Source organism: Eleutherodactylus coqui, chromosome 5 (genome assembly GCF_035609145.1).
Source record: "Eleutherodactylus coqui strain aEleCoq1 chromosome 5, aEleCoq1.hap1, whole genome shotgun sequence".
NCBI lineage: Eukaryota > Metazoa > Chordata > Amphibia > Anura > Eleutherodactylidae > Eleutherodactylus > Eleutherodactylus coqui.
In genome coordinates, this window is record NC_089841.1 from 237,743,201 (window position 1) to 237,770,805 (window position 27,605).

Below are 27,605 nucleotides of genomic sequence, written 5' to 3' on the forward strand. Positions count from 1 at the left end.
CATCGGTGAGCTGTTCCGGGCATCAAAAGAATCGGACTGAGCCGTGATCCCAGACGCAGCCATTGGATAACACTAGGCAAACCTTATTTTTCATATCCCCTTAAGGTTATATTGTAGGGAATATTATAGCATTCAGCCCACTGCAACTGCTTACGACTCTGACGTAAGATATAAGATGTTGTCCCGGGGCGCTTCCTATTCCTGGGCTCCTTTCCACTGGCGAGGTAATCGCACCCAGCGCGATGCGAGAGTGCAAGCTCTCACAAGAAAGTCCCACATGTTGTTCTATGACAACCTTTCCACTAGCGATGTTTAAGGGCAAGCTGCGATGCGAGGATTAAAAATCGCAGCAGGGGGATTGTTTCAGCGTTTTGCATTTTTCTGTCACCCATACAGTGCAATGGCCAAACAGATTCTCGCATCGCAATGTAAAAGCTTGCGATTTTGCAGCGTTGTGATGCGATTTTAACATTGCGATTTTCTCACAGCGATATTACTACAGCCAGTGGAAAGGAGCCCTTACATACTTATCCCCATCATACTGAACAGATACAATGGAGGATGCAATTCGGTTCCAGTGGGCGGTTAGTCGAGCCGTTGCTACTTTTTCTATGATTTGAGTAACTTACATCCACATATTCCGCCGGGCACGGACAGGCATTGTCAGCTCTGCCTTTAATTAGCTCTGGTAAAGGGAGGCAGCAGTACTCCGAAGAACTCGTATCACCTTTCTGTATGGCAAGTCACACAAGGAAAAGATACATTAAAATCACAGATTTGAAACAATGCACAACAACTGTTAAAAAATGGCAAACAGGGACATGAACAAATATAACAATAATCTTTATTTGTATAGCGCCAACATATTCCACAGCGCTTACAAAGGCAGGGGATACAGAAAGGCAAAAGTACAAAAATTACAGAACCACGGTTACATAGTAATCAGTTGATGGAAACAATAGGGGTGAGGGTCCTGCTCCAACGAGTTTACATACTACAAGTAATGGGGTGATACAGAGGGTAAAGGGGCTGGAGATGTGCACTGTATGGCGAAGTGGAGAGTGACGGATGCTATACACATAGACAATGGTCAGACTTAAGCCATGTGAGGGCTGAATCAGTATGACTGCTGGAGCAGTTTATGATGGCTAGCAGGGATTGCAGTCGGTAGAACAGGGAGCATGTTATCAGGCGGAGTGCAGAGGGGTTTGTTTAGGGAATGTGGTATGCCTCCCTGAAGAGGTGCATTATTAGAGCACGCCTGAAGTTCTGCGAGTCCTGGATTGCTCGGGTAGCCTTTGGTAGCGCGTTCCAGAGGACTGGTGCTGCTCAGGAGAAGTCTTTGAGGCGGGAATGAGAGGTTCAAATTAAAGGGGCACTTAGTCTGGTTTCATTCGCAGAGCGAAGAGCCCGGGCTGGGTGATGGATTGAGATGAGGGAGGCGATATAGGGGGGCGCTGCACTGTGGAGGGCTCTGTGGATGAAGGTAGCAAGTTTAAGTTGATTTCTGTATTTGACGGGCAGCCAGTGCAGTGACCGGCACAGGGCAGAGGCGTCCAAGTAGCGGCTGGACAGGAAGATGAACCTGGCTGCCGCACTCAGGATAGATTGGAGAGGGTACAGTCTGGCGCGGGGGAGGCCGATCAGCAAAAGTTGCAATAATCGAGCCGAGAGTGGATGAGGGTGACAGTGAGCATTTTTAGCATGTGCACGGTGAGAAAAGAGTGGATTCTTGCAATGTTCTTGAGGTGCAGATGACATGTTCGGGCAAGAGATTGGATGTAGGGGTAAAGGAGAGATCAGAGTCGAATATGACCCCAAGGCAGCGGGCGTGCTGGGAATTATGGTGGCGCCACACACTGAGATGGAGATGTCAGGAGAAAGTCGGTTAGTAGAGGGCGGAAACACCATTAGGTCAGTTTTAGAGAGGTTTAGTTTTAGGTAGAGAGAGGACATGGTGTTAGAGACAGCGGACAGACAGTCGGTGATGTTTTGGAGGAAAGGTGCAGAGATGTCACGGGAAGAGGTGTATAGCTGGGTGTCGTCAACGCAGAGGTGGTATTGGAGGCCAAATCTCCTGTTAGCCTGTCCAATAGGGGCTGTGTAGATGGAGAAAAGGAGGGTGCTGAGGACCGAGTCCTCTCCCTATCTGTGTTCATGTGTATTCTGTAACTTCAAACTGGGACATCAACACTCAGCAGAGTCTTACCAGCATGTGAGCTGCAGAACTGCAAACTGAACACCAAACTCGCAGACAGGAAACAGCGGACATAACTCATGGACAGACATAACACACTGACTGACAAACGCTCAAAACACGCACCAAGCATACCTGCACACATAGCCAGATGGAAAAACTATGAGATGCACAAGGTATTAGTTCATATTTTGGCCAAGATACTTAAGCCCACAAGCCCGACTTCAAGGGTCCTCATTGTCTCATGGGTCCCTACACTAATGAGACAACTAACCCCAGGAAACCTGTCTGCAGGTGATCATCCTGATACGGACAACCCCGTGCTGGAACCTCGGGACCCACCTCGTCCTAGATGATAAAGGACCCACAGCAAGACACAGTTCACCCCACATGTACCGAAAGCTATAGACATGCAGGAGCATGACACTGTTCACACTGAACATCCTGAAAGCTGCACAGACACCTCATGTCCAGCCACATGCACAGACACGCAGGAGCATGACACTGCCCATACTGAACAAACAGAGAAAAGGCCAGCACACTCTAGCAGAGGAGCTGGTATATATGAGCAACGGACCTTGGGGATTGGCTGGATGGAGCAGTCCACACCCAGCCAGCTCAATCATTCCACACCTGTTGGGGTATGCTGCTGAAAACCTATATAGTACAACAGATCCTAGTAGCAACCCTAACAACAACATTGATCAAGTGCTAATTATTCTTCCTTCATTAACTGAATTAGAGGATCAAAGGACAAAAATCAGAAGAGAATTCAATTAAATACATTAAATCTCTACAATTTCAGCAAAATATCACTAGTGACCTTGCAAGTTTATTCCTAACGTACAGCTGCTTGTCAATAGCTTCCTCGTTATTTCCACTGCACAGATTGTGAAGAAGCCCTAATAGTCATACATAAGTTTAGAAAAAATGGCTGGCTTCTTGTTCCAAAAACATTACCAGTTATGTTCATACCAATCACAGCCCATGCAGAAGAGATGTGCAGTTTGGGCCGGGTTGGCATGCATACTTGCAGTGCATAGCACCCATTAATTTCACCTGTGCGAATGTTTTCTATGCATTTCGGTCGCGCCAAAAAAAATTGCAGCATGCTCTATTTTCCTGCCTGTTTTTGCACCAAAAGTCCCCATAGAAATCAATAGGGATGGGCAAATGCACACACAAGACAATAAGAGATGCATGATAACATGCATAACCATGCAGGGAAAGAACACATCTTGAACTCATTAGACTAATCAGTCATTTTAATAGTTGGTAGCATGCCTTGTGCGGGCAAAAAAATCTTTAAAATATACACTGATGCGCTAGCAACAAAACAACGTTCAATTCGCAAATACGTAGGACTCATGTGGGCGCAAGTATGCATATGCTTGTGTGAAGCCAACTTAAAGGTAAATTTTTTCCCTAACCTGTATTACAACCCCTTTTAAATCCTCTAAAGTCAGCCATTTTGAATTACTTCCTTGAACCATACACCATGACACAGACCAATAGAATCTATTAGATATTTATGCCCAGACAGCAGACCCTGCCTATCCTTGTTCTACATTGTAGCCATCATCCAAACTCGGTTATCTGACATGTAATCTGGAATATTAACCCTTTCCAATCCACTGTCTGACATCAGAAGACATTCTGATTGAAGACTGTACAGCTCCGATGTCAGAAGACATCCGGCAGGGTATTCTTACTGTATATTACTGTCCGCTCTTTTGTCGGGGTGAACAAGGCTGTTTAACCTGAAACGCGTTCTTCCTCTGCTGTCTGACCGTATGAAGCACAAATAAATATAAAGGAAAGAATATACTCCATGTGTCCGTATTCCTATGTATCTACTATTCTTAGTCTATGAGAAACCATCGGATCGAGTGGTATTCAGGACGTGAGTATAATCTCTCTGCGGTTATAAAACAGACATGCTAACAAGAGAAGACTGAGGTGAGACTCTTTTCTTACATATGACTGTAAAGACTTTTGTCGGGGGGCCTCTCCAGCATGTCCCACATTGCAGTATTGGCTCTAGCCAGCAGATGGCGACATTGTATAATGGCAGAAAGACAAAACCCCCTAGGAAACCCTGAATCCAAAATTGGATTGCAAAGGGTTAATATCTTACATGACCTCTACACTTAACACAATGCTTCTTCTTGTTATTCCATGGACACCACATCAGGGTCAGCCGTCCTCCACCAGCTAATTACTCCCTGTACGATTCATTTCATATGCCTGTAATTTTATCTACAAAGCCAGTTTTGAGAGAGTCAACAACCTCTTGCAATGACATGACCATGGGAGATCCCTTGCAGAAAACCCTTCATCAGACACGTTTTTGTGATCCCTAAGGGAGCTATCACACGGGCTGCAATATTCTGCATCTCCTTCTGTACATAGGTACAGCTCCGACCTCCCCTGTGGAATCCATATGATGGGGATAACCATGTAATTCCGAAGCATGAGCGTGCAGAGATTGTCGGTACCGTGTGAATGATCTACCGCACAGAATGTCTACTGTAGGATCACCAAGGAGCCACATATGAAATAGTCTGCATTCCATTTATATTCTACACTGCTGTACAAGAATATTGATCATCTGCGGAGAAATGTGTCCCTTCTTGGATCAATACGGCATAAAGGAATCACTTGACAATTGTGTCAACACAACCAGCGCTAATATTATCCTCCGAATGAATTTACTGGCTGGGATGATTTATCGCCACATCAGGATTTGAGTTCAATCTTACAATTAGTAAACTGCAGCCGGGGTTTTACCGTTGTTGAATCAAATAAAAGAGAACTCATCTGTAGGACTGTGGCGGCTCATCTGTCAGGATCACAGCGTTAGGACTTATTCACACTTATTCATCAGTGTTTTGTAAGCCAAAACCAAGAACGGGTCCCAAATACGGAAGAACTGAAAAGCGTTCAAGGAGTGAGAATGAACCCATTGAAATCAATAGGTCCTATTCTCCACACAATGCAGGAAAATCCCTTGTGCAAAAACGCTGTAAACAGCGCTAATCTGAAGGAGCCCTTAAAATAACAATACCAGCTGTACTTCCCCATCCCGTCGGTCCTGCGCTCTTCCCAGATTTTGTTGTGGAACCACCTGACCACTGCAGCCAATCAGAAGTTGTAGGTGCCATTTTACTGGCATCAACGAACAGATGCCATGAGCGGATATGGCAGGAGAATGGCTCCTGACCGCTGTGGGCTCCAATTGGCTGCAGTGGTCAGGTGGCAGCCAGTGCACAACAAAAATCGGGATCACCGCAGGGCTGCAACGCTGGATTGCCAGGTCTGAGGACGGGTAAGTACAGCTGGTTTTGTTATTTTTATACACATGCAACCCTTGGTAAAAAAAAAATGTGGCGGGCAACTGAACAAGCCCTTTAATAATGCTCTAAAAGGTACAGAATAGAGATGAGCGAGCATTGCCCTTAGCGAGTACCTGCCCGCTCGGAAGAAAGGATTCGGCTGCCGGTGCGGGTGAGAGGTGAGTTGCGGGAGTGAGCAGGAGGGAGCGGGGGGGGGGGGGGGGGGGGAGGGAGAGAGATCTCCCCTTCATTCCCCCCCACTCTCCCCCGCCGGCACCCGAATCTTTTCTTCCGAGCGGGCAGGTACTCGCTAAGGGCAATGCTCGCTTGAGTAATTGCCCTTAGCGAGTATGCTCGCTCATCTCTAGTACTGAAACCTCTCCAAAAGAGCACATGTGGCAGATTTTCAGTTCCATCATATCCTGTGTAACTGACCATCTTCGTTGAGAAGAGTACCCCACAGCCTCCCCTCTCTATTATAGCTGACGGCTTTAGTGGTCTCCAAATTAGACTTTAGAGATGTCAATCAGAGCTGTGGAGCAAGTCAATGGAGAGCGCAGAAGACACTTCAGTGAGAAGTCCTGCTCTCATGACTTCCCAGAGTGGTCTTCAGGGGAATTAAACTTCATTTTCAGAGTCCTACTGCTAATAAAAGCAACTATAAAAGACATATATAATCCCCTCTCCGCTGCCCCTACGTGGTGCCATCAGCAGATTCGCATTGTCAAAACTGCTGACGGTTTCCCTTAACAGATAAGGCTGAGATCATACCAAGTCTACGACAAACATTCCATATAGGCATCCCAAAAAATCTGGTTTATATGACTATATGGCCGCAGACTTAAACCGCTAAACCAATAGCTCTTATGCACTGATATTTTTTTCATCTCAACTTCCCTCCACCGTACAGTATATATATTTTTTATGGAAGTTAATGGTTAACATTCAGTATGCAACTATATAGGGGAACACAGAAAATAGCAACAAAGAATCTAGTACTCCACTTGGATCAATTACGTACCGGCAACTTTATTGTATCAAAATTGAAGTAAAACCCATCTTCATGTTAGCAACTTAGGCTGGGCTCCCATCTGCGCTGCAACCTCCGTTCAGAGGTTCCATTGCAGATCCAGCACAAAATATGGGAAGAACCAGCGCTGCATGCAAAATACGGGAAGTAATAGCCCTACATGCAAAATACGGGAAGTAATAACCCTACATGAAAAATACGGGAAGCAATAGCACTGGATGCAAAATATGGGAAATAATAGCCCTACATGCAAAATAAAGGACGTAATAGCCCTGCATGCAAAATAGGGAAGTAATACCGCTGCATGCAAAATAGGGAAGTAATAGCGCTGCATGCAAAATACGGGAAGTAATAGCGCTGCATGCAAAATAGGGAAGTAATAGCGCTGCATGCAAAATAGGGTAGTAATAGCGCTGCATGCAAAATAGGGAAGTAATAGCGCTGCATGCAAAATAGGGTAGTAATAGCGCTGCATGCAAAATAGGGAAGTAATAGCCCTACATGCAGCTCCTTTTCTTCCGGTAAAGTGCAGGGCAGCTGACTGGAAACCGAACGGATCCATTATAGTCAATGCTATAGTCATGCTATTCGGTTCCGCCATAAGACGGATCTGTTCAGCCAGGGGATTCCCCTATCCTGCTCCCCGAACGGAGCAGGAAAAATGAACCCCCGATGCAGATGTGAAATCAGCCTTATATATTTTAAACCAAGGTTCTTAATCACAGCATGATAACCAAAAATACCTTTCGTGATATATGAGATAATACAACCTTTTGGCCAATCAGAGATAAAGCAATACAATCAATTCATACAACAAACAACCAAAACATCTAAAATGTGTGTTTAACCAATTACATTATATGAACACCCCTGTGATCCCAACCAGCAGGGAACCTGGAGTTCAACGAAAAAGTCCGAAATACCTTAGAGCTCAAAAGCAATCTCCTGCGGTCTCCACGCCTCAAACTCGTGCAATGCGCAGAGAATAGAACCCCGTGACATTAATGGGTTTGTTGTCATTTTACGAATTTAGTTGCGCACATTTCTCATGCATGCACCAAAAAAAAACAGACCTGCTCTACCTTTCTATGCACTGAAAGTCTATACCCACAGAAGTCTACAGAAGGTGCGCGAAAGATAGGGCAATGTCCTATTTTTTCTCGGCCGTAGAATTAACAAAACCACTGAAATCCATTGAAATCAGTGGTTGTTTTGTCCCGTTATGTGGCTGCATAAGGGGGGAAAAAACACATTCATCCTCTGACCTGGGAATGGGCTTTGTAAATGTGGTGAATGGAAAACCCGTGTGCCGTTTCCTGACCCATAAGTATACAGTTGCTTACATCCTGAACATATTTTTTAGCGGACAAGAACAATCCAGCTGAATAGTAACACAAAGGTACACAAATATGGTGGGAACCCACCAGAAAAAAACATGCAATATTATTGGACGCCCTTCACCAAATGTTTCACACATTTTCATCAATATTATACAATAGAACTTAATTCTTACCGAAGCCGGATCGTTTCTGATGGCTATTTCCAGTAAAATAATGGCATAACTGAAACATAAATAGAAAAGTAAACCAAATAAAAGTTTTAAGTTTTTCCATTAGATTGGATTCTTTTTTTCAGTTTGTAGGTGTCTGATGGAACTGAAATGTAAGCAACTGAATAATATATTTTCATTAGCTGATTTGGAGGTCTCCTCTGTATTGCCCTTTGAACCCGTCAGCCTGGTGGAGAGGACCAACCAGGAGGAGAGGACCAACCAGGAGGAGAGGACCAACCTGGTGGAGAGGACCAACCTGGTGGAGAGGACCAACCAGGAGGAGAGGACCAACCTGGTGGAGAGGACCAACCAGGAGGAGAGGACCAACCAGGAGGAGAGGACCAACCAGGAGGAGAGGACCAACCAGGAGGAGAGGACCAACCAGGTGGAGAGGACCAACCAGGAGGAGAGGACCAACCAGGAGGAGAGGACCAACCAGGAGGAGAGGACCAACCTGGTGGAGAGGACCAACCTGGTGGAGAGGACCAACCTGGTGGAGAGGACCAACCTGGTGGAGAGGACCAACCTGGTGGAGAGGACCAACCAGGTGGAGAGGACCAACCTGGTGGAGAGGACCAACCTGGTGGAGAGGACCAGAACTACAGCACTATACCAAAGGGAGAAATTGGACTGCAGAGTATTATTTATTTTTTAAACTTTTTCAGTCCTGTCTAAATTTTTCTATAACTTTTACAATCCCTTTAATGTACGGAAACTGTATCTACACATAAAATAGTCTTAAACAACAAGTGAGTTAATGGGCACAGATCCCAATACTTCTCAACCACTCCATATTTGTGGGATTGTCTTGCAAAACAATACTCAATGGTGGTCAGGCTCACGCAAATGTTCCCCAAAGTGGGCATTTCTGTCTGAATTGGGGGAGGGCTTAAAAAAATCCCTCAAATGGTGATTCAAAAATTGAGAGGAATAAAACTAGCATGGGTGAATGATTAAATGAACGAATAAATGTCTGCAGGCAACAGGAAAACTACTGAGATCAAAAGGTGCTATAAATCAAAAAATGTAAGTTCTCATAGTGAACACATGCCACGGAGGCTGAGTAGGAGCACATATATATATATATATATATATATATATATATATATTGTGGCAGGGCAGTACACAGAATGGTCTGTAGAGGGCTGTAAGACAAGCATTCTGTGCACTGATCAGCTATATGTCTGCAAGAGATTACACCTCCAGATAGACTGGATGACAGCTACTGAAAGCCAGAGAGTTGGAGTCTCAGAGAGGACCAGTAGAGACCAAGTTGCTGCTGAACACCATAAGTCTGACAGGGAAGGACGCCCCCTAGACTTATACTCTGGTTGGGTAGGATATATGTTGGACTATATGCTATGTATTAGAGCACTAGGCTTTCAATAGTTAGAAAATAACCTGTGCTATTTAGTGGCTTGGCAGCCAGGGATATTTATCATAAATATGTGTACTGTGACCATAACAACAATGCAGAGATCATGTTACTTCTGCTGTTGGTTATGCTACTAAAATAAATAGACATCTTGAGTTTTATCACCAATTCTGGCCTGGAAGTGGGTTACTGAGGGGCGATCACCCCATCTAAGTGGAGAACAGATGGTGTCCCCAGGAGCTCAATACCCCCTAAGTAGAGATGAGCGAGCACCAAAATGCTCGGGTGCTCGTTACTCGAGTCGAACTTTCAGTGATGCTCGAGAGTTCGTTTCGAGTAACAAACCCCATTGAAGTCAATGGGTGACTCGAGCATTTTTGTATATCGCCGATGCTCGCTAAGGTTTTCATTTGTGAAAATCTGCAAAACACAAGAAAGTGATGGAAACGACACAGAAACGAATAGGGCAGGCGAGGAGCTACATTTTGGGCTGCATCTCAAGTTCCCAGGTCCCACTATTAAGCCACAATAGCGGCAAGAGTGAGACCCCCCCCCCCCACTGTCAGCGTAAAGATCGTTCTCTGCCATAGCTGTAACAGCTGTGGCAGAGAAGAACGATGTTAGCCCATTGAATTCAATGGAGCCGGCAATACAGCCGGCTCTATTGAAAGCAATGGGTTGCCGGCGTACGCGGGATGAATTGTCGGGAAGGGCTTAAATATATAAGCCCTTCCCTACAATTCATCCAGAAATGTGTAAAAATAAAAAATATATATATACTTACCGGGTCCCGGCAGAACGATGTTAGCTGTCACAGCTGTTCAGAGCAGTTCAGGAGAACTGCAGCCTGCCACGCTGAACTCCGTCTGCCGGGACCAGGTAAGTATATATATATTTTTTATTTTTACACATTTCTGGATGAATTGTAGGGAAGGGCTTATATATTTAAGCCCTTCCCGACAATTCATCCCGCGTACGCCGGCAACCCATTGCTTTCAATAGAGCCGGCTGTATTGCCGGCTCCATTGAATTCAATGGGCTAAGATCCTTCTTCTCTGCCACAGCTGTTACAGCTGTGGCAGAGGAGAACGATCTTTACGCTGACAGTGGGGGGGGGGGGGTCTCACTCTTGCCGCTATTGTGGCTTAATAGTGGAACCTGGGAACTTGAGATGCAGCCCAAAATGTAGCTCCTCGCCTTCCCTATCCGTTTCTGTGTCGTTTCCATCACTTTCTTGTGTTTTGCAGATTTTCACACATGAAAACCTTAGCGAGCATCGGCGATATACAAAAATGCTCGAGTCACCCATTGACTTCAATGGGGTTCGTTACTCGAAACGAACTCTCGAGCATCACTGAAAGTTCGACTCGAGTAACGAGCACCCGAGAATTTTGGTGCTCGCTCATCTCTAGTCATGAACATTTCTACGAACCTCTAGCATTTCATACGATGCCGTACCTGCACATGTCAGCAGCTGCAGATTTCTCATGACAAGACTGAGTTTCGGGGGGTATGTATGTGTGAGCAGGGTGGTCCTGGTAGGCATCATAATCCCCCACTGAAACTGGTTTGCGGAAGAAGTCCAAACCATAATCTAAAAGGAAACAAATGTATGTACAGTAGACGGATGGACATGACATAATGCAATACCTTCAATGCAGTCTATTAATTAACAAAGTCCTTTATTTGCAATTAAAGTGCTCTTTAAGGCAAACATATTACAAACATATGACTGCAAAGGAGAAAGTCTAATCACATAACCCTGCCAGCGGCCATACTTACCTATATACCAATAAGCAGATATACAATGCCAGGTACAAACACCACTTCCCAAGTTGCACATAGATAAGGCATACAGAGGATGCCCTTGTATATCTGTGTTATGCTTGTAAATGTTGCATCACAGAAGAGGAAATATAAAAAAAAAATTAAAAACAGTCACAGAAAACGTCCATTACTTACTGAGTAAGGAGTGCATATACGGTAGATGCATCCTCTCACCATGCAGGTAGCTGACTACCAAATGGGGGAGCCAATAACACCTGTGCAGGACACCGATGAGACAACCACTCACACTGCCTCCTGATAATGAGGGGGGTGGCTGCTTGGCATATACTCCCACACAGAGTGGATACAAAGTGCCAGACCATTCTGATACATGTAGTTCACCATGCAGACCAGCAACCTATTAATGACGCCATGATAATTCTGCGGGTTGCCCTGCATTTCCATCAGTGAACCACATTGCTACTGCCACCCTGGGCTCCCCCTGGAGTCTTAATGCCACACTGCATGTGAATGATAGATAATAATGCAAGGCATTTAGTCAGCTACCTGCATGGTGAGAGGATGCATCTATATGCACATCTTACTCAGTAAGTAATGGCCGTTTTCTGTGACTGTTTTTAATGCTTGTACAAGTTAGTGTAGGGATCCGCAGGATGATGAGGACCCTTGCCGTGGGCTTGTGAGCTGAGGCCAAAATATTAACTAATATCTTGTATTTATCATTGTTTTTGCAGTAAGCTGTCTGACTCTAGATGTTGGGAAACCCGGGGTGTCTGTCCAGTGTGGCTCACATTAAGGTGCAGGACGACCTACCGGGCGGAATTGCATGCAGCGTCATTAATAGGCTGTAAGCCTGCATGCTGCACTACAGGTATTAGTTGGTTCGGCACCCCTTGTATTCCTTATCTACGTGCATGTATAATACTAAGCAGTCACTCCCCCCCAATATGTGGTAGTTATAAGTGGTTGTTCACCAGTATCTTGTACTTGTGTAATGATCCTGCGTATAGCAATCCGCCTGTCTGTATCCTGTTGGGAAGTGGGGTTTGTATTTGCCCTTGCATATCTTTGTATTAGTATATAGGTAGGTATGGCCGCTGGCAGTGAAACTTGATTTGATTTTTTTCCTTTGCAGTGATGGGTTAATGAATTTCTCCTACACAAGGAGATCACATGCACTCCATAGTGCCAACAACCACCTTTCAGATTTTTTGACAAGCCCAAATTGAAATGTTTGCACAATTTTGGTGTCCAAACAAAGTCTGCAAATACGGCATGTAACGGGCACTCACTGATTGGGAAAGCATGGACACGGTCTTCGAAAAACTAGAAGGCCATAGCTAGACATAGCAATCTCTGTGTAGCATCTCATACACTATATTTGAATGTCCATGTGGATTGTCAATAAAGTAGTATTGGTTCCTGATTGGAAACTACTGTGAATGTGAGTAGTTGAAGATATTGCCTCTTGCATGCCTCTATGCAGACTTTGTTAGCATGTTATTTGTCCAAGGTGGTAAGCCCTGGGAACAGGCTGGGATTGGAAGTCTGTTTGACTTTGGTCAGCTGCACTATGCTACTTTGACTGAATACGAACTTTTGGCACACATGATGATTTGCAGTAATTCGTGGCTTGCTGGATGCCAACTATACAAACACAGAGACACATTAGGGCTATTGAGCCGACTCACTGGGCCTCATCTATCAAAACTGATCGTAGCAAACTATCAAAGTGCTGTTTTCATGTTATCACAGCAGTTTAAATCATGACAATTGTGCTGTGATTGGTTTCTATGGTTTATATTAAATAAAGAGATTCGCCTTTAGGGTTCTATTAAACCTGGATGATACATGTGGGATCATTTAGGCTACCTCACAAGTTTGCAAGAAACAATACACTGCATGCAAGTAATAGTTCAGTGGCATTTTTAACAATCTACTAAAGGATATGCAATTGGATTACATTAGAAAGAGACAAAAAAAAAAACTAATTGGAATATGGAAGGTCTCTTTCAGATGAGTGTATGTGTGAGTGTCTATAATGTGAAAGAATTAGAAATGAGGGAAGCATTGTAAAGGGTGATGAGGATTAAGCATATCTGTTAAATAGTTTTTTGTCAGTGTATGCACTCAAAAAAATGAGATGTCAGGTGAAATGCAGAATGATGAAGTAAACTCTCCATTAAATCTCACCAGTGTAACAAGAAAAAAGTGCAGAGCCGCCCTAAAATGATTAAAATAGACAAATCACCGGGTCCGGATGGCATACACCCCCTGATTCTAAGGGAATTAAGTAATGGGATAGATAGACTGTTGTTTCTTATATTAAGTGATAGGATCTGTTCCACAGGATTGGCGCATAACAAATGTGGTGCTGATATTCAAAAAAGGGGTCAAAAAGCAAACATGGAAATTAGAGGTCGGTAATAGAGATGAGCGAACCTACTCGGCCACGCCCCTTTTTCGCCCGAGTACCGCGATTTTCGAGTACTTCTGTACTCGGGCGAAAAGATTCGGGGGGCGCCGTGGGTGAGTGGGGGGTTGCAGCGGGGAGTGGGGGGGAGAGGGAGAGAGAGAGGGCTCCCCCCTGTTTCCCGCTGCTACCCCCCACGCCGCCACGGCGCCCCCCGAATCTTTTCACCCAAGTATTGAAGTACTCGAAAATCGCGGTGCTCGATCGAGTAATTACTTGAAACGAGTAGGTTCGCTCATCTCTAGTCGGTAAGTGTAACTTCCTTTGTGAGTAAAATGTTTGAAGGATTTCTAAGAGATGCTATCCTAGAGAACCTCTCGGAAAGTAGCTATATAACTCCATATCAGCACGGGTTTATGAGAGATCACTCCTGTCAATCCAACCTGATCAGCTTCTATGAGGTGGTAAGTTCTAGTCTGGACCGGGGAGAGTCATTGGATCTTGTGTATCTTGATTTCTCCAGAGCGTTTTGATACTTGATAAAAGGTTGGTATATAAAACAAAAATGCTTGGTCTGGGTAGGAATATGTGTAAGTGGCTAAGTAACCAGCTCAGTGATGGAAAGCAGAGGGGGGTTATAAATGTGGTTATAGTCTGATTAGGTCACAGTTAGTAGTAGGGTACCACATGGGGCAGAACAGGGCCCTACTTCTTTTAATATACTTATTAATTACCCTAGAAGGATTATACAGTAAAACATCAATATTAGCAGGTGATACAAAACTATGTAAAGTAATTAACACAAGAGGACAGAATGCAGTTGCAAATTGATCTGGATAAATTGGGGGCAGAACAGTGTCAAATGAGATGTAACACTGATAAATGTAAGGTTCTGCACATGGGCAGGGAAATACATGTCACCATGACACACTGAATGGGAAACCACTGGGAAACACTGACATGGAGAAGGACTTGGGGGGGTTTAGTTTACTGGAGCAACCAGTGTCAGGCAGCTGCTGCCAAGGCAAATAGGATCATGAGGTGTTATAAAAGAGGTCTAGGGGCGCATGACTTACAAGTCACTGGTCAGACCACACATGGAATATTGTGGACAGTTTTTGGCACTGGTACTCAAGGAGGACATATCAGAGCTGCACTGGGTTCAAAGGCTGGCAACTAAAGTAATAAATGGAATGGGCGGACTACAATACCCAGAGAGGTTATCAAAAGTGGAGTTATTTAGTTGTGAAAAAAAGATGGCCGAGGGGCGACCTAATAACTATCTATAAATATATCAGGGGACAATACAGAGATCTCTCCCATCATCTATTTATACCCAGGACTGTAACAAGAGGGTGCCCTCTACATCTAGAGCAGTGTTTCCCAACTCCAGTCCTCACGGACCCCCAACACGTCAGGTTTTCAGGATTTCCTTAGTGTTGTACAGGTGATGTAATTGTTATCTGTGCCTCAGATATTGCCACAGGTGTTCTTATAAAGGATATCCTGAAAACATGGCCTGTTGCGGTCTGTGAGGACTGGAGTTTGGGAAACACTGATCTAGAGGAAAGAAGGCTTCTACACCAACATAGAAGGGGGTTCTTTATTGTAAGAGCAGTGAGACTGTGAAACTCTCTGCCTGAGGACGTGGTGATGGTCCATCCTGGTCTCTTTATAAGCTTCCCATTCTTCCTTCTTTTAGGGATTGTTAACGATTGTGCTTTGAGAATCTCCTTTCACACTATTTCCCAACCTTCTTGGACATTTGTGTCCTTAAGAACCTCCAGCCATTGGATTATTCCTACAATCTTTCTGAGTTCATTAAAATCTGCCTTTCTGGAATCCAACCTTGAGGTTCTGCGTAAGTACAGTCAACTGAACAAACCCCAAGGTTGTCTCACATCTGCATCGGAACCTCTGGTCATAGGTTCTGATGAAGATCCAGCTGAAAATACCAGAAGAAAAAGCTCTTCCTGGGTGGAAAGCGGGCAGACCCTATTATAGTCAATGAGGTCCACTCTGCGCTGTTCGGTCCTGTCCAGAGATGGAACCTTTCAGCCACGGGGATTCCTCTTTCCTGCTCTCTAAATGAAGTAGGAAAGCGGAATCCCTAGCGCAAATGTGAAAGTACCCTAATACATGTAGGGTTCAGTAGGCAATTGCCTGTGGCGGATTTCTCCACCATGTCTGAAACCCCCATTACTCTCTTAAGGCTCTGTTGACTTTGCTTGTGAACTTCATTAGGTGTATGGTCCAGGAAATCTCCCAACACATATGTCAAGCATATCCATAGGACCCTATTCATCCAGGGAACATCAGTATGGTGGCAGTAGTTGGCTACATGCCTTTATTTTCTGTTTTGAAGTCAAGTGGACTATGTTATCCCATACACAGGAAAACAGTCCAATAAAATAAAAAAAGAGAAAAAAAAAACGGGCAGTATTTTTGTTTTTAATATGGGGTCATATGGGCCACATATAGCACTGTATGTCTACACAGCGGCGTACGCTACATTGGAAGTGTATGTTGGGAAATCCTCCTGACGCATACCTCCAATGGAAGACAACAACCAAGTGTGAGCTTCAGCAATTTATAGTCTATACGTAACATTTTTTAAACGTATGGTATCAATATGCATGAGTTATACCTGTAATTTTGCAAACCCATCGGTCATCAATCACACAGTTTGCCGATTTAAGCCGTGAATGGTATATTTTATGCTGATGCAGATATGCCATGCCGTGTGCTATGTCAGTAGCAAAAGAAAACCTAAAGACACATAAAAAGTAGTTACTGTGCATAAAAAACTATTAAACCTATGATTTAAATAACATGTTAATAAAACGGAGCCACGGGCGAATGTAGCTGGACTCGCATGTGAGCACAAGAACTTACCAATTTATTAGGAGAAGGATTCTCACACCTTTTGCTATGCAAAGCATTACTGAAAGGCTCCCTTTGAAGCTTAGGTCATTAATGGACCCCTAAGTAAGCAATTGCAAACTCTCTGTAGAGACAACGGTGTGATGTGTCAACACAAACTGCCTGGACAAGTATATTTTGATGTATTACTTTCTTCACCCACTCAACTTTCTTCTATTTCGCCTGTGCCGGGCAGAGGTGAACATCCTACAATTAGGACTATCTACATATTTCTATACTTACTTTATATTATAAGGGGGTAACATGGCTACTAAAATGAGTCATTACAAATGTTTACTGTTTCCAGTCATCATTATTCATCTTATGCATAGTTGCAATTTCCTACCACCGCATTGCTAAAATAAGCAAGTCTGCTGGAGCGGGGCCACAGGGGGTAGCCATTTTGCTTGATCTCATTAGATACTGCTTAAAATTTGTATATGCAAGTCTATTGCAAACAAAGGAAGTCTGCATAAATTAATGTGGATTGACTTCCCTTTAATTAAATACATGTAATAAACAGTAACACTGGTAGCACGCTGTTTACCCGTAATAACCAGATATGTAGCAGTTTGTGGTGATACAGAGTGATGCGTGGCAATGACCTCTATATGAGACATTAATTGGCAATAAGATTGTTATTGTATATCTTGGTACGAAACCAGCCACCTTTGATTGTCAGAAGAACTCTTACAGGACCTTTCAGCCAGGACGGAATATCTCGCGACAGAGTTCTCGGCCTGTGTAAAAGGGGCAATATCTTACAGAAAAAAGTATTAGAAAAATATCACTTTTTTTGTCATAAGTGATATTAGGAACTCTTCCAGATGTTAGCTTGTTTATGATACCGATGCATTTTTCTTGACTCTGAATGCAATGTGATATTACGGTGGGCCGGGCTATTGGGGTGGTTTATTTACAATTTATATGACTTTACAATGAGTTTTGTTGTGTTATGGAAAAAGACCAAAAACTTTTTAGAGGGTTAAGATAAGACAACTTTCTGCACCATGTTAGGGCTCTTTAACACGGGACGGCTTGTTGGGCGCAGATGCCCGAGAAGTCATCACAGTGATAAGCGTTCCTGTGCTTCTACATAGGAATGATCAGAATGCAGGCGGAGCAGGCCGGCACCACCATTCATGGTAAGCAGGCTAGTCATTAATTTGTGATTGACTTCCTGTTTAGACAGGATGATCCGTTGGTCAGTTTTTTGCATGTAGAAACTGAACGACGAACGAGATTCCCGCATCTGAACATTTTATCGGCCCGTGTATGTGATGCATCTGTAGAACGGCGCAGAAAGTTATCTTAAGCCCTTAAAAAGCTATTGTTCTCTTATATTAACACAACATATCCAATGTAAAACACATCACAGTGTAAATAAACCACCCTGATAGTACGGCACACCATGATATCACATTGCATAAGAGTCACGCTACAGAAAGACCCATCTGTACGTCAACCTTGCCGTATATGATGGCACTTTAAGAAGTAACGGGGCTAATAGTAATAACTCTTGGCAAATATACATCTGTAGGAGTGCTGATTTGTCTTGGTGCAAATTTAGGTTCAAACAAAATGCTGGATATAATGTGGGTATTAGCAGTTGCAGTTGATTTGTGTGGCATGCTTAGATGAACTTGACAGCCCACCTCATCCAATTATATGAATGTGACAAATAGGCCTGCAAGATGCTCGAAAATGAGTAAAATAGCAAGTGACCCCTTCCCAATTAGGGTGCCTTCAGAAGGGCGCACCACAACATTTCGAAAATTATGCCTCCATGCGGATTTTGATGTTGAATTGAAAATGGCTTAAAGGGGTTGTCCCGCGGCAGCAAGTGGGTCTATACACTTCTGTATGGCCATATTAATGCACTTTGTAATGTACATTGTGCATTAATTATGAGCCATACAGAAGTTATAAAAAGTTTTATACTTACCTGCTCCGTTGCTGGCGTCCTCGTCTCCATGGTTTCGGACTAATTTTCGGCCTCTGATGGCCAAATTAGCCGCGCTTGCGCAGTCCGGGTCTTCTGCTTTCTTCAATGGAGCCTCTCGTGCAGGATGCCGGCTCCGTGTAGCTCCGCCCCGTCACGTGCCGATTCCAGCCAATCAGGAGGCTGGAATCGGCAATGGACCGCACAGAAGAGCTGCGGTCCACGGAGGAAGAGGATCCCGGCGGCCATCTTCACCGGTAAGTATAGAAGTCACCGGAGCGCGGGGATTCAGGTAAGCGCTCCGGTAAGCTTTCTTTAGGTCCCTGCATCGGGGTTGTCTCGCGCCGAACGGGGGGGGGGGGGGGGGGGTTGAAAAAAAAACAAACCCGTTTCGGCGCGGGACAACCCCTTTAAAGGGGGTTGTCCAGCTGTAAACTACCAATGGTCTACTCTGCAGGATAGGCAACTACCGGTAGCAGTAGACCGGAAGGAGTGGTTCGCCCAGCAGGGGCATAACTATAGAGGATGCAGGGGATGCGGTTGCACCCGGGCCCAGGAGCCTTGGGGGGCCCATAAGGCCTCTCTTCTCCATATAGGGAGCCCAGTACTATGAATAAAGCATTATAGTTGGGGGCCCTGTTACAGATTTTGCATTGGGGCCCAGGAGCTTCAAGTTACGCCTCTGCTGCCCAGGACCCTCACCGATCAGCTGTTTACTGGGCCAGTGTGCAGACACACCGATACTGCTAATATAACCAAGTGACTGGCATCCTATAGCAGCATTATATGTGTGGAGTTATAATACTAAGCAGCCCCCTTCCTTCATGTACGGATGAAGTGTGAGCTACTTGCCCAGTATATTGCACCTGTGCAACTTCCCCCATAGAACATCGCAGCTTGCATCCTGCTGGAAACTGACAATTTAATCTGCCCTTTTATTAGTAAAAATGGCTAGTTGCTTTCAATGATATGAAGTGACTTTGATCCCGCTTTCGGTAACTTTTGATCCCGCTTTCGGTAACTTATTTTCCGCTGTAATTGATAATAATTATCATGTCTAATTCCTCTATTATCTAATTCATTAGATATGCAGCAGTGACATATGCAGAATACAACAATACAATTACCTGAAACCCCAGTTCAGAGGAATGTCTTCATTCAGCAAGATATCATTCAAGCTTCCCTTGGGACAATACTCGGTAATGACAGCTACGTCAGGAGCTTCAATGCAGCCTCCAATGAATTTGCAAAGATTAGGATGATCAAGGTCCCTATAGAAGTGGTACAGGGCGAATCAGTTGGTGTCAATGCAAGAGATAGGCTATGGCTACGAGGATGATAAAATAGTAGTACAAACACCACAGAACTGGGCATAACAACAAAACCAGCTGGTTCTACTCTACTGGTTGAATACATCAACATTTACCGAATCTGCTTTACTTCCCTCCGTATTGTTTTGGAGAGGGTAAACGTCTTCTTTGGGATTTTCTTAATAGCCACTATTCTGCTATCACTGAGAAATATGACATGTTAGACTTAATAATAAAAACTAAACAAATTCAACTTTCAAACTGCAGACACTGCAAAATGAGTAAAATAGCAAGAACTAAGCGACCGCCTCCCAATTAAGGTTGCTTTCAAATGGACATAATTTGGCGCAACCCGCCACACAATATATAGAAAATTCTGCAGCACAATCCTTATGGGGATTTTGATGTGGAATTGAAAATGGTTTAAAGGGATTGTAAACGACTGATGGCCTATTCCACAGGATAGGCTACTAACAGTAGATTGGCAGGAGTGCGCCGACCAGGACCCTCACAATCAGCTATTTGCTTGTCCATTGTGCTTGTGCATGCAGCTGATTTCTGCAGGAAGCAGACAGCTCAGTTCTTACTGCACTGCAGATCATTCACTTTAATGGCAACTTGGCCTGCAATACCAAGCCTGGCCACTACATTAGGAATGGAGCTGTCTACTTCCTCCAGAAATCAGTACAGTGTACATGCACACAGATCTGGCAAATATTTGATCGGCAGTGGTCCCGATCATCTGTGGAAAGGGACTATAGTGTGAAGACTTCGTTTGGTCATCTCCATAAGACAAACCTCTTGCTAGTAGGCAATGATCAATAAGGAATCTGAAGAGTCAATGAATCAGACTGCTGGGTTGAGCAGCATGCGGAAATGACTGCCTGCAACTAAAAAGAACAGGTCCTAGTCTTGACCAGGTCCCCAATTACCATTCAGAGGTGCAGCCATTCAAGTGTATATACCTAATAGCAGCTTATTAACCCTTTCCAGTCCAATTTCTATTCTGGTTTTCCTAGGGGGCTTACTCTTTTGCTGCTGTTATACAGTGACGCTATATGCTGGCTAAAGCCAGTACTGCATGAGGTGACACGTTGGATAGGCCCCAACAGCAGAGAGGCTGGCAATATACAGTAAGAGAACCCCGACGGATGTCTTCAAACATCGGAGCTGTACAGCCTTAAATCATAATGTCTTTAGACGTCAGACAGTGGATTGGAAAGGGTTAATGAGGTTTCAAAAGATCCCAGTCATTTTAGTGTAGAGGAGCTGCAGACGTAACCATTTCTCCAAATCAAGACATGTCACAAGAGTCAGGTTGGTGGAGCTTCTGGTTACCTGGTGTCATTGTTTTATGTTACCGGCATGTCTCTAAGGGTTAAGCTACTGTTTCAACATACAAGCTTTAAAGGGGTATTGTGGGCACTTAAAGGAGATGTCTCACGCCGAAACGGTTTTGTTTTTTTTCAATAGCCCCCCCGTTCGGCGCGAGACAAACCCGATGCAGACGTTTAAAAAAAAAAACATAGTACTTACCCGAATCCCCGCGGTCCGGCGTCTTCATACTTACCTTGTGAAGATGGCCGCCGGGATCTTCACCCTCGGTGGACCGCAGGGCTTCTGTGCGGTCCATTGCCGATTCCAGCCTCCTGATTGGCTGGAATCGGCACGTGACGGGGCGGAGCTACACGGAAGCGCTCTCCTGCACGAGCTGCCCCATTGAGAAAAGAAGAAGACCGGACTGCGCAAGCGCGTCTAAAATCGCCAGAAGAGGCGATTTTAGACGGATCCATGGAGACGAGGACGCTAGCAACGGAGCAGGTAAGTGAATAACTTCTGTATGGCTCATATTTAATGCACGATGTATATTACAAAGTGCATTAATATGGCCATACAGAAGTATATAACCCCACTTGCTTTCATGAGACATCTCCTTTAAATTGATGACCTATTGTTGACCTTGCAAAAATTACTGACCTATCTGCAGGAGAGGTCACCAAGAGTTGATTTGTAGAGGTCTTGGGACCCCCGGTGATCAGCTGATCTCTACAGTCACTGGAGTGGGGCGGGATTTCTACATTGGGGTCGCAGCTGGCATTGGATTAGAGGGTTGAGATCAGCTGATCATCGGAGGTCCCGAGTCATGAGCCAAGCGGTCACCAATTAACTATTGATGACTTATCTTGAGCATAGGTCATCAATACTGCAAGAGATTAAATGCCCGGATCACCCCTTTAAATTCTTTACCCCTTGCAAGGAAGGAAATGATTGTGTGATCCCATCTGCCTCGGGGGACCGTACGTTGGGGAATCATTTTCACAGACATCTGCTATTTTACATGATGAAAACTGTTTGTTTTGTCTCAGTGGTGAAATGTCCCATCATTATTGGTGTTTATCAAGCGCTCCTCTGTACCGCCGCCGCCGCCGTGCTTACGGAGAATAGAGCTGAAGCACCAGCAATTAACTAGAAGATAAAAACAGCTTCACAGAAGTTTCTTCGGCGAGAACAAATCACATTCTCATTTTTTTTAACCTTCTTGTGCCGAATAATAGCTAGAAGCTATTTGAATGGTTGCTGTAGGCAAATCATCTATTTTTAAGTGCTCTATCCTTATATATACATAATATATACTGAATTAAATGCATATTATCAAGCAGACCCTGCAGCTGCTAATAGACTCGTGGAGCTCTAATATTAGGTTGACTACAGAGTTCTTCCACATGGATGGTTTTTCGGGCTTGTTTCTAGTAATAGCACTGTACCTGTCTACGTCTGTGTCTGTGTAGCAGGGCAGTGTCAGACTAGCCTGCAGAGGGTTCGAGATAGGTATTCTGACACCTGCAAAGGGAGAAGTAAGGTTTAACACCTGATGGGTGTAGCAGGAAATGGCTACAAAAGAGCCAGTTCCTGCCAGGGCGAGGGAGACTTTGGCTGAGAGAGACAGCTCAGTGGAGCTGGAAGGGCTGCTAGCCCAGGGTCTAGTGCGGACCAGGAAAGGCGCGAGTTTGATAGGGAAGACCACCCTAAACTCAACACCCAGGTGGGGTGCTTATTTGGACTGTGTATGTTTACTTTGTTATGTACTGTGAATAAAGGCTTACAGGAGCCAGATTTAAGGAGAATCCACATTTCTGGAGCATTTCTGCATGGCTGATGGTCATTCTGGTATCAAAGGTGGGCCATCCTGTGGCAAGCAGACCCCAACTTGTTACAGTCTGGTATTGCAGTTTAGCTTTATTTAATTAAATGGGGATAAGCTGAAACACCAGGCACAACCCATGGACGGGCTTGATGCTGTCGCTCAACAAACACTGCCTACTGCCCTACTGATTGTAAAAGTTGAGAGCAGAGGCGTAGCTAAAGGCTTGTGGGCCCGGATGCAAAACTTCAATATGGGGGCCCTTCCACAACTTTTACTCTAAGTAGCCCATCGATGCAGCATTAGCAAATGGAGCCATTGATAGAATCTTAAAAGAGGCTAAATGTCAAGGGCTCAATGAAAAAATCTGTAACATAGCCCCCCAGCCATCCATGTGCCATTTATAATACCAGTGCTTTTTATATGATAGAGGAGCCTCTAGGTCCCCTAAGGCTCCAGAACCTGATACCTGCTACCTCTGCACCCCCTATAGCTACACGCCCTGGATGAGAGCTGGTGGGGAGCAACCATTACTAGGGTCACTTGTCATGGGATTTTGGATTTTGGAAATGGAGAGCAGCACCAGGAAGGCAACCATCTTAAGTATTGCTATCAGCTATCATAGGATAGGTAATGAATATGTCTGATCAGTAGGATCTCACAGCGGAGATCTCCCCTGAACCCAACAAAAGGGTTCCCGTGTCCCCCTCTCCTCTTCATTGTGGGCTTACTGCACTCCCACAGTGAGATGGAGAATGAATGGAGTGGCCACCGCTCTTGCGCGATGCTGCTCCATTAATTTTCAATGGGACTGCTAGAGACAGTGGAGAACAAGTGCTTGGCAATTTTGATCAGCTCCATTGAAATAAATAGATTGGCAGCTATATATGTGCTGCCACCTCGCCATTCAATCTTACATCAACACTTGTAGGAAAAGTGACCCTGCAGTGATGAGAAGAGGGGGACACAGGACCCCCATTTATTCGCGAGATTGGTTGGGATCTCAGTGCTCTGGATAGATAGTAAAAGCTGATTCTGGTAGAACCCTTTTAACACAGTATATGTAGGCAAAAGGTTCAAACTACCTCTGATATCTGTACTGTGGTAGATTAATTGGATAGAAACATTAACCCGTTAGGGACCGCAATACACCTTCTTACTGACTCACTAATGGGCTTTAAACCTGCACATACATCTTTTAAAGGTGGTGGCTTGGCTGAATACTGACAGCCTGGCTCCTGCTCTAACAGCCAGTAGCAGAGAAACCTCAGGTCCTGGCTGTTTAACCCATTACAGGCGACAGTCATTAGCAACTGAAGCATGTAAGCAGATGACAGGGAAGGGGGCTCCTTCAGTCACCCATCAGTACCCCGCAATGCGATTGCATAGTACAAATGAGTTGCCAAGGTAGCCAGAAGCCTTGTAATGCAGCCTATTAAGCTCTGCCTCCTGTGGAGTCTATTAGACTGCTGTCATAGGCTTAGGACAATGCACTACATAAGTAATGCAGTGTACTATACTAGCAATCGAACAATCGCATCTCCAAGTGCCTTCAGGGACTAAAAAAAAGTGCAAAAAAAATTCAAAAATGTAATTTAAAGAAAAAAAATCCAGTTATAAAAATATGTATTTTAACCCACAAAAAAACGTTTTAAATTGATAAAAAGCCAAAAAGCTATCGCTTGAGCGATCATCGTTGCATCTAAACGCGCGGCCATTGTGCACTTTTCGTGCACTGCTACCTGATTGTTAGGATCAAAGTGGTGTAATTCAGACTTCCAAAATCATGCAGGGAGGAATCCGGTTTCTCTGGAAAAATACCTTTATTCCCGCAACCATAAAACAGCAACTTTTCAACCAATATAGTTAGGTCTTTCTCAAGCTGATAGACATACACCATATACCCCACATGTAAATAGAAACACTTAACCAATCACCACCACCAACAAATTAAAAAACTCTCTTCCACATGTTGCTTATCTTACCAGTGATAGGCACGCACCTGGCATACCAAAACGCATACTTCTCGTTCCCATAGCAGCCTAAGGTGACGCTAGTGACACTATTGTCTTCCCGTTTGTGTCCAACACATATATGTATCTCATGACATATGTTCCTTGGGATATTGGTCCAGTCCGTTTAAGGAGCATGCATCATTTAAACCCCTCCAGAGTTGGATGACTGGTCAGTGCTGCTGTCAACAAACTAGGTGAATTGCTACCTGATTGTTAAATTCAGGCCAACCTAAAAATCGTTGTGCGGTCTTATCAGGAGTTCTCCACGGGCAGTGCCGATAGCATTGTTTCCTGTTGGAGAACAAAAAAGCTGAAAGCAGATAACAGCCCTCTGCATTCAGCTAAAGGCGTCATTTGCACGCTAAATTGCTATTAAGTATCTGAGTAGCTACTTAATAGTTTATGCAAAATGATCGCTCAAAGCTGTCACTCAAACTGTCCTTTGAGCAATCTTTGAGCAATCATCGCTCCGTGTAAATGGGCCTTAAGGCGGTAATTGTAATTTTTCTGTTGATTATCCCCCAAAAAGAGCAATAGAAAGCACAACACGTTTTATATGTACCCCAGAGTGGTGCCATTAATAGGTACAACTAGTCCCACTAACAACAAGCTCTCGTATGTCTATGTCAACGACTTATGTCTCTTGCAGTGTGACGATGAAAAATAAATAAATATAAAAATAAATCTTAGGGCTCCCACCCACTGGCGTTTTTTTCTCCATTGCGATGCGATTCTAAAGTTAAAGTCTCAGATCACAATTGCTGGGATATCGCTGCGACATCGCCAGTCTTTACAATGGGGCCAGCGGCAGCAGCGCTAGCCCCATTGAAAAGATATGGAGAATGCCGCGGACTTCTGCCACAGCTGTGGCAGAAGTTCGCGGCATGCTATCCTATTGCTTTCAATGGGATCGGCACTGCTGCGGCAGACAGCTGTGACAGAGGGTTCCTTCATCCCCGCGGGATAGCATGCCGCTGACTTCTGCCACAGCTGCGGCAGGAGTCCGCGGCATTCTCCATATCTTTTCAATGGGGCTAGCGCTGCTGCCGCTGGCCCCATTGAAGAGACTGACGCAGCGATATCGCAGCGATTTTCTCGCACTGCTCTGCGAGAGTTTTCACTTACTCTCGCAGTGCAGTGGAGAAAAAAAAGGCCAGTGGGTGGGAGCCCTTATTCGTATAGTGACAACGTATTCCGCAGCGCTTCCAGGTAATTTATTTATTACCGCCCCATCAAGCTGGGTACTCATTTTACCGACCTTGGAAGGATGGAAAGCGGAGTAAAGCTTGAGCCGGCTACCTGAACTCACAACCTTCAGGTCATGAGCGAGAGCTTAGGACTGCATTTCTGCTGCCTTAACCCTCTGAGCCACACGGGGCTCCTACAGTCACTTGGTCCTTAAAGGGGTTGTCCCGAGGCAGCAAGTGGGTCTATACACTTCTGCATGGCCATAATAATGCACTTTGTAATATACATTGTGCATTAATTATGAGCCATACAGAAGTTATAAAAAGTTTTATACTTACCTGCTCCGTTGCTAGCGTCCTCGTCTCCATGGTGCCGACTAATTTTCGGCCTCCGATGGCCAAATTAGCCGCGCTTGCGCAGTCCGGGTCCTCTGTAGTCTTCTATGGAGCCGCTCGTGCCAGAGAGCGGCTCCGTGTAGCTCCGCCCCGTCACGTGCCGATTCCAGCCAATCAGGAGGCTGGAATCGGCAGTGGACCGCACAGAAGAGCTGCGGTCCACGAAGGCAGAGGATCCCGGCGGCCATCTTCAGCAGGTGAGTATGAAGACGCCGGACCGCCGGGATTCAGGTAAGCGCTGTGCGGGTGGGTTTTTTAACCCCTGCATCGGGGTTGTCTCGCGCCGAACGGGGGGGGGGTTTAAAAAAAAAAAAACCCGTTTCGGCGCGGGACATCTCCTTTAAGGCACAATGTATGCAGGTCACTAAGGGGAAAAATAGGCTCTTATGTCTTCGGCTATACCCGTTTTTTTTCTATTCAGGCTCGGTGAACCACACTTTTTACTCCCAGCGTATGATAATTTAAGCTAGAATGGATTATGATGATAAACCTGCATGGAAAGACGGGGAGATCAGATTTAATAAGATTGATGACTTTGCAGCAAAGAAAAGGTTTTCAATTGTGTTACAGCAGAGAATTAGAGAGAAGGAGATGAGATTGATAAAGACGTACTATCTGCCAGTCTGGGTGAAGAATTGCCTTGTGGATGTGCTGACAGCTGCGGTGCAGGAGCTCAGGGTGGTGATACAACTGGCATTGGACGTGCTGGCAGCCTGAAGTCTGCTTCCTGTAAGATTCCCAGCTGCGGAATGATCTAAAGACAGGAATGTAATCTTGTAATAGCATCCCAGGGGTCACGTTAACACAATACACCCCCATTATAATTCTGGAATCCCTTATTCTGACTGATAACAATACAAGGAGCCAACAATACAGAATTTACCAGTCTATCTAACACATCCCAAACGACGGAGCAGCGCGGAGCGCGTCTTCTGCAAACTCATCATGAAACCTCAATGTGAAGGTATGATAGAGTACAGACGCAGCAATCGTTAACATGA

General features: G+C 44.7%; 1 protein-coding gene across 1 annotated transcript in view; it reads right to left on the bottom strand.

Moving 5' to 3' along the window:
- LOC136627202 (atrial natriuretic peptide receptor 1-like) overlaps window positions 1-27,605 on the bottom strand; it is a 90,794-nt gene that overhangs the window by 32,081 nt on the left and 31,108 nt on the right. Inside the window, exons 9-16 of the mRNA XM_066602132.1 lie at window positions 27,217-27,358; window positions 19,981-20,067; window positions 19,682-19,825; window positions 16,338-16,459; window positions 10,948-11,083; window positions 8,569-8,694; window positions 8,076-8,124; window positions 630-731 (exon numbers count right to left, since the gene is read on the bottom strand). Of these exons, the coding sequence (XP_066458229.1) occupies window positions 630-731; window positions 8,076-8,124; window positions 8,569-8,694; window positions 10,948-11,083; window positions 16,338-16,459; window positions 19,682-19,825; window positions 19,981-20,067; window positions 27,217-27,358 (908 nt within the window). The remainder of the gene's footprint in view (window positions 1-629; window positions 732-8,075; window positions 8,125-8,568; window positions 8,695-10,947; window positions 11,084-16,337; window positions 16,460-19,681; window positions 19,826-19,980; window positions 20,068-27,216; window positions 27,359-27,605) is intronic.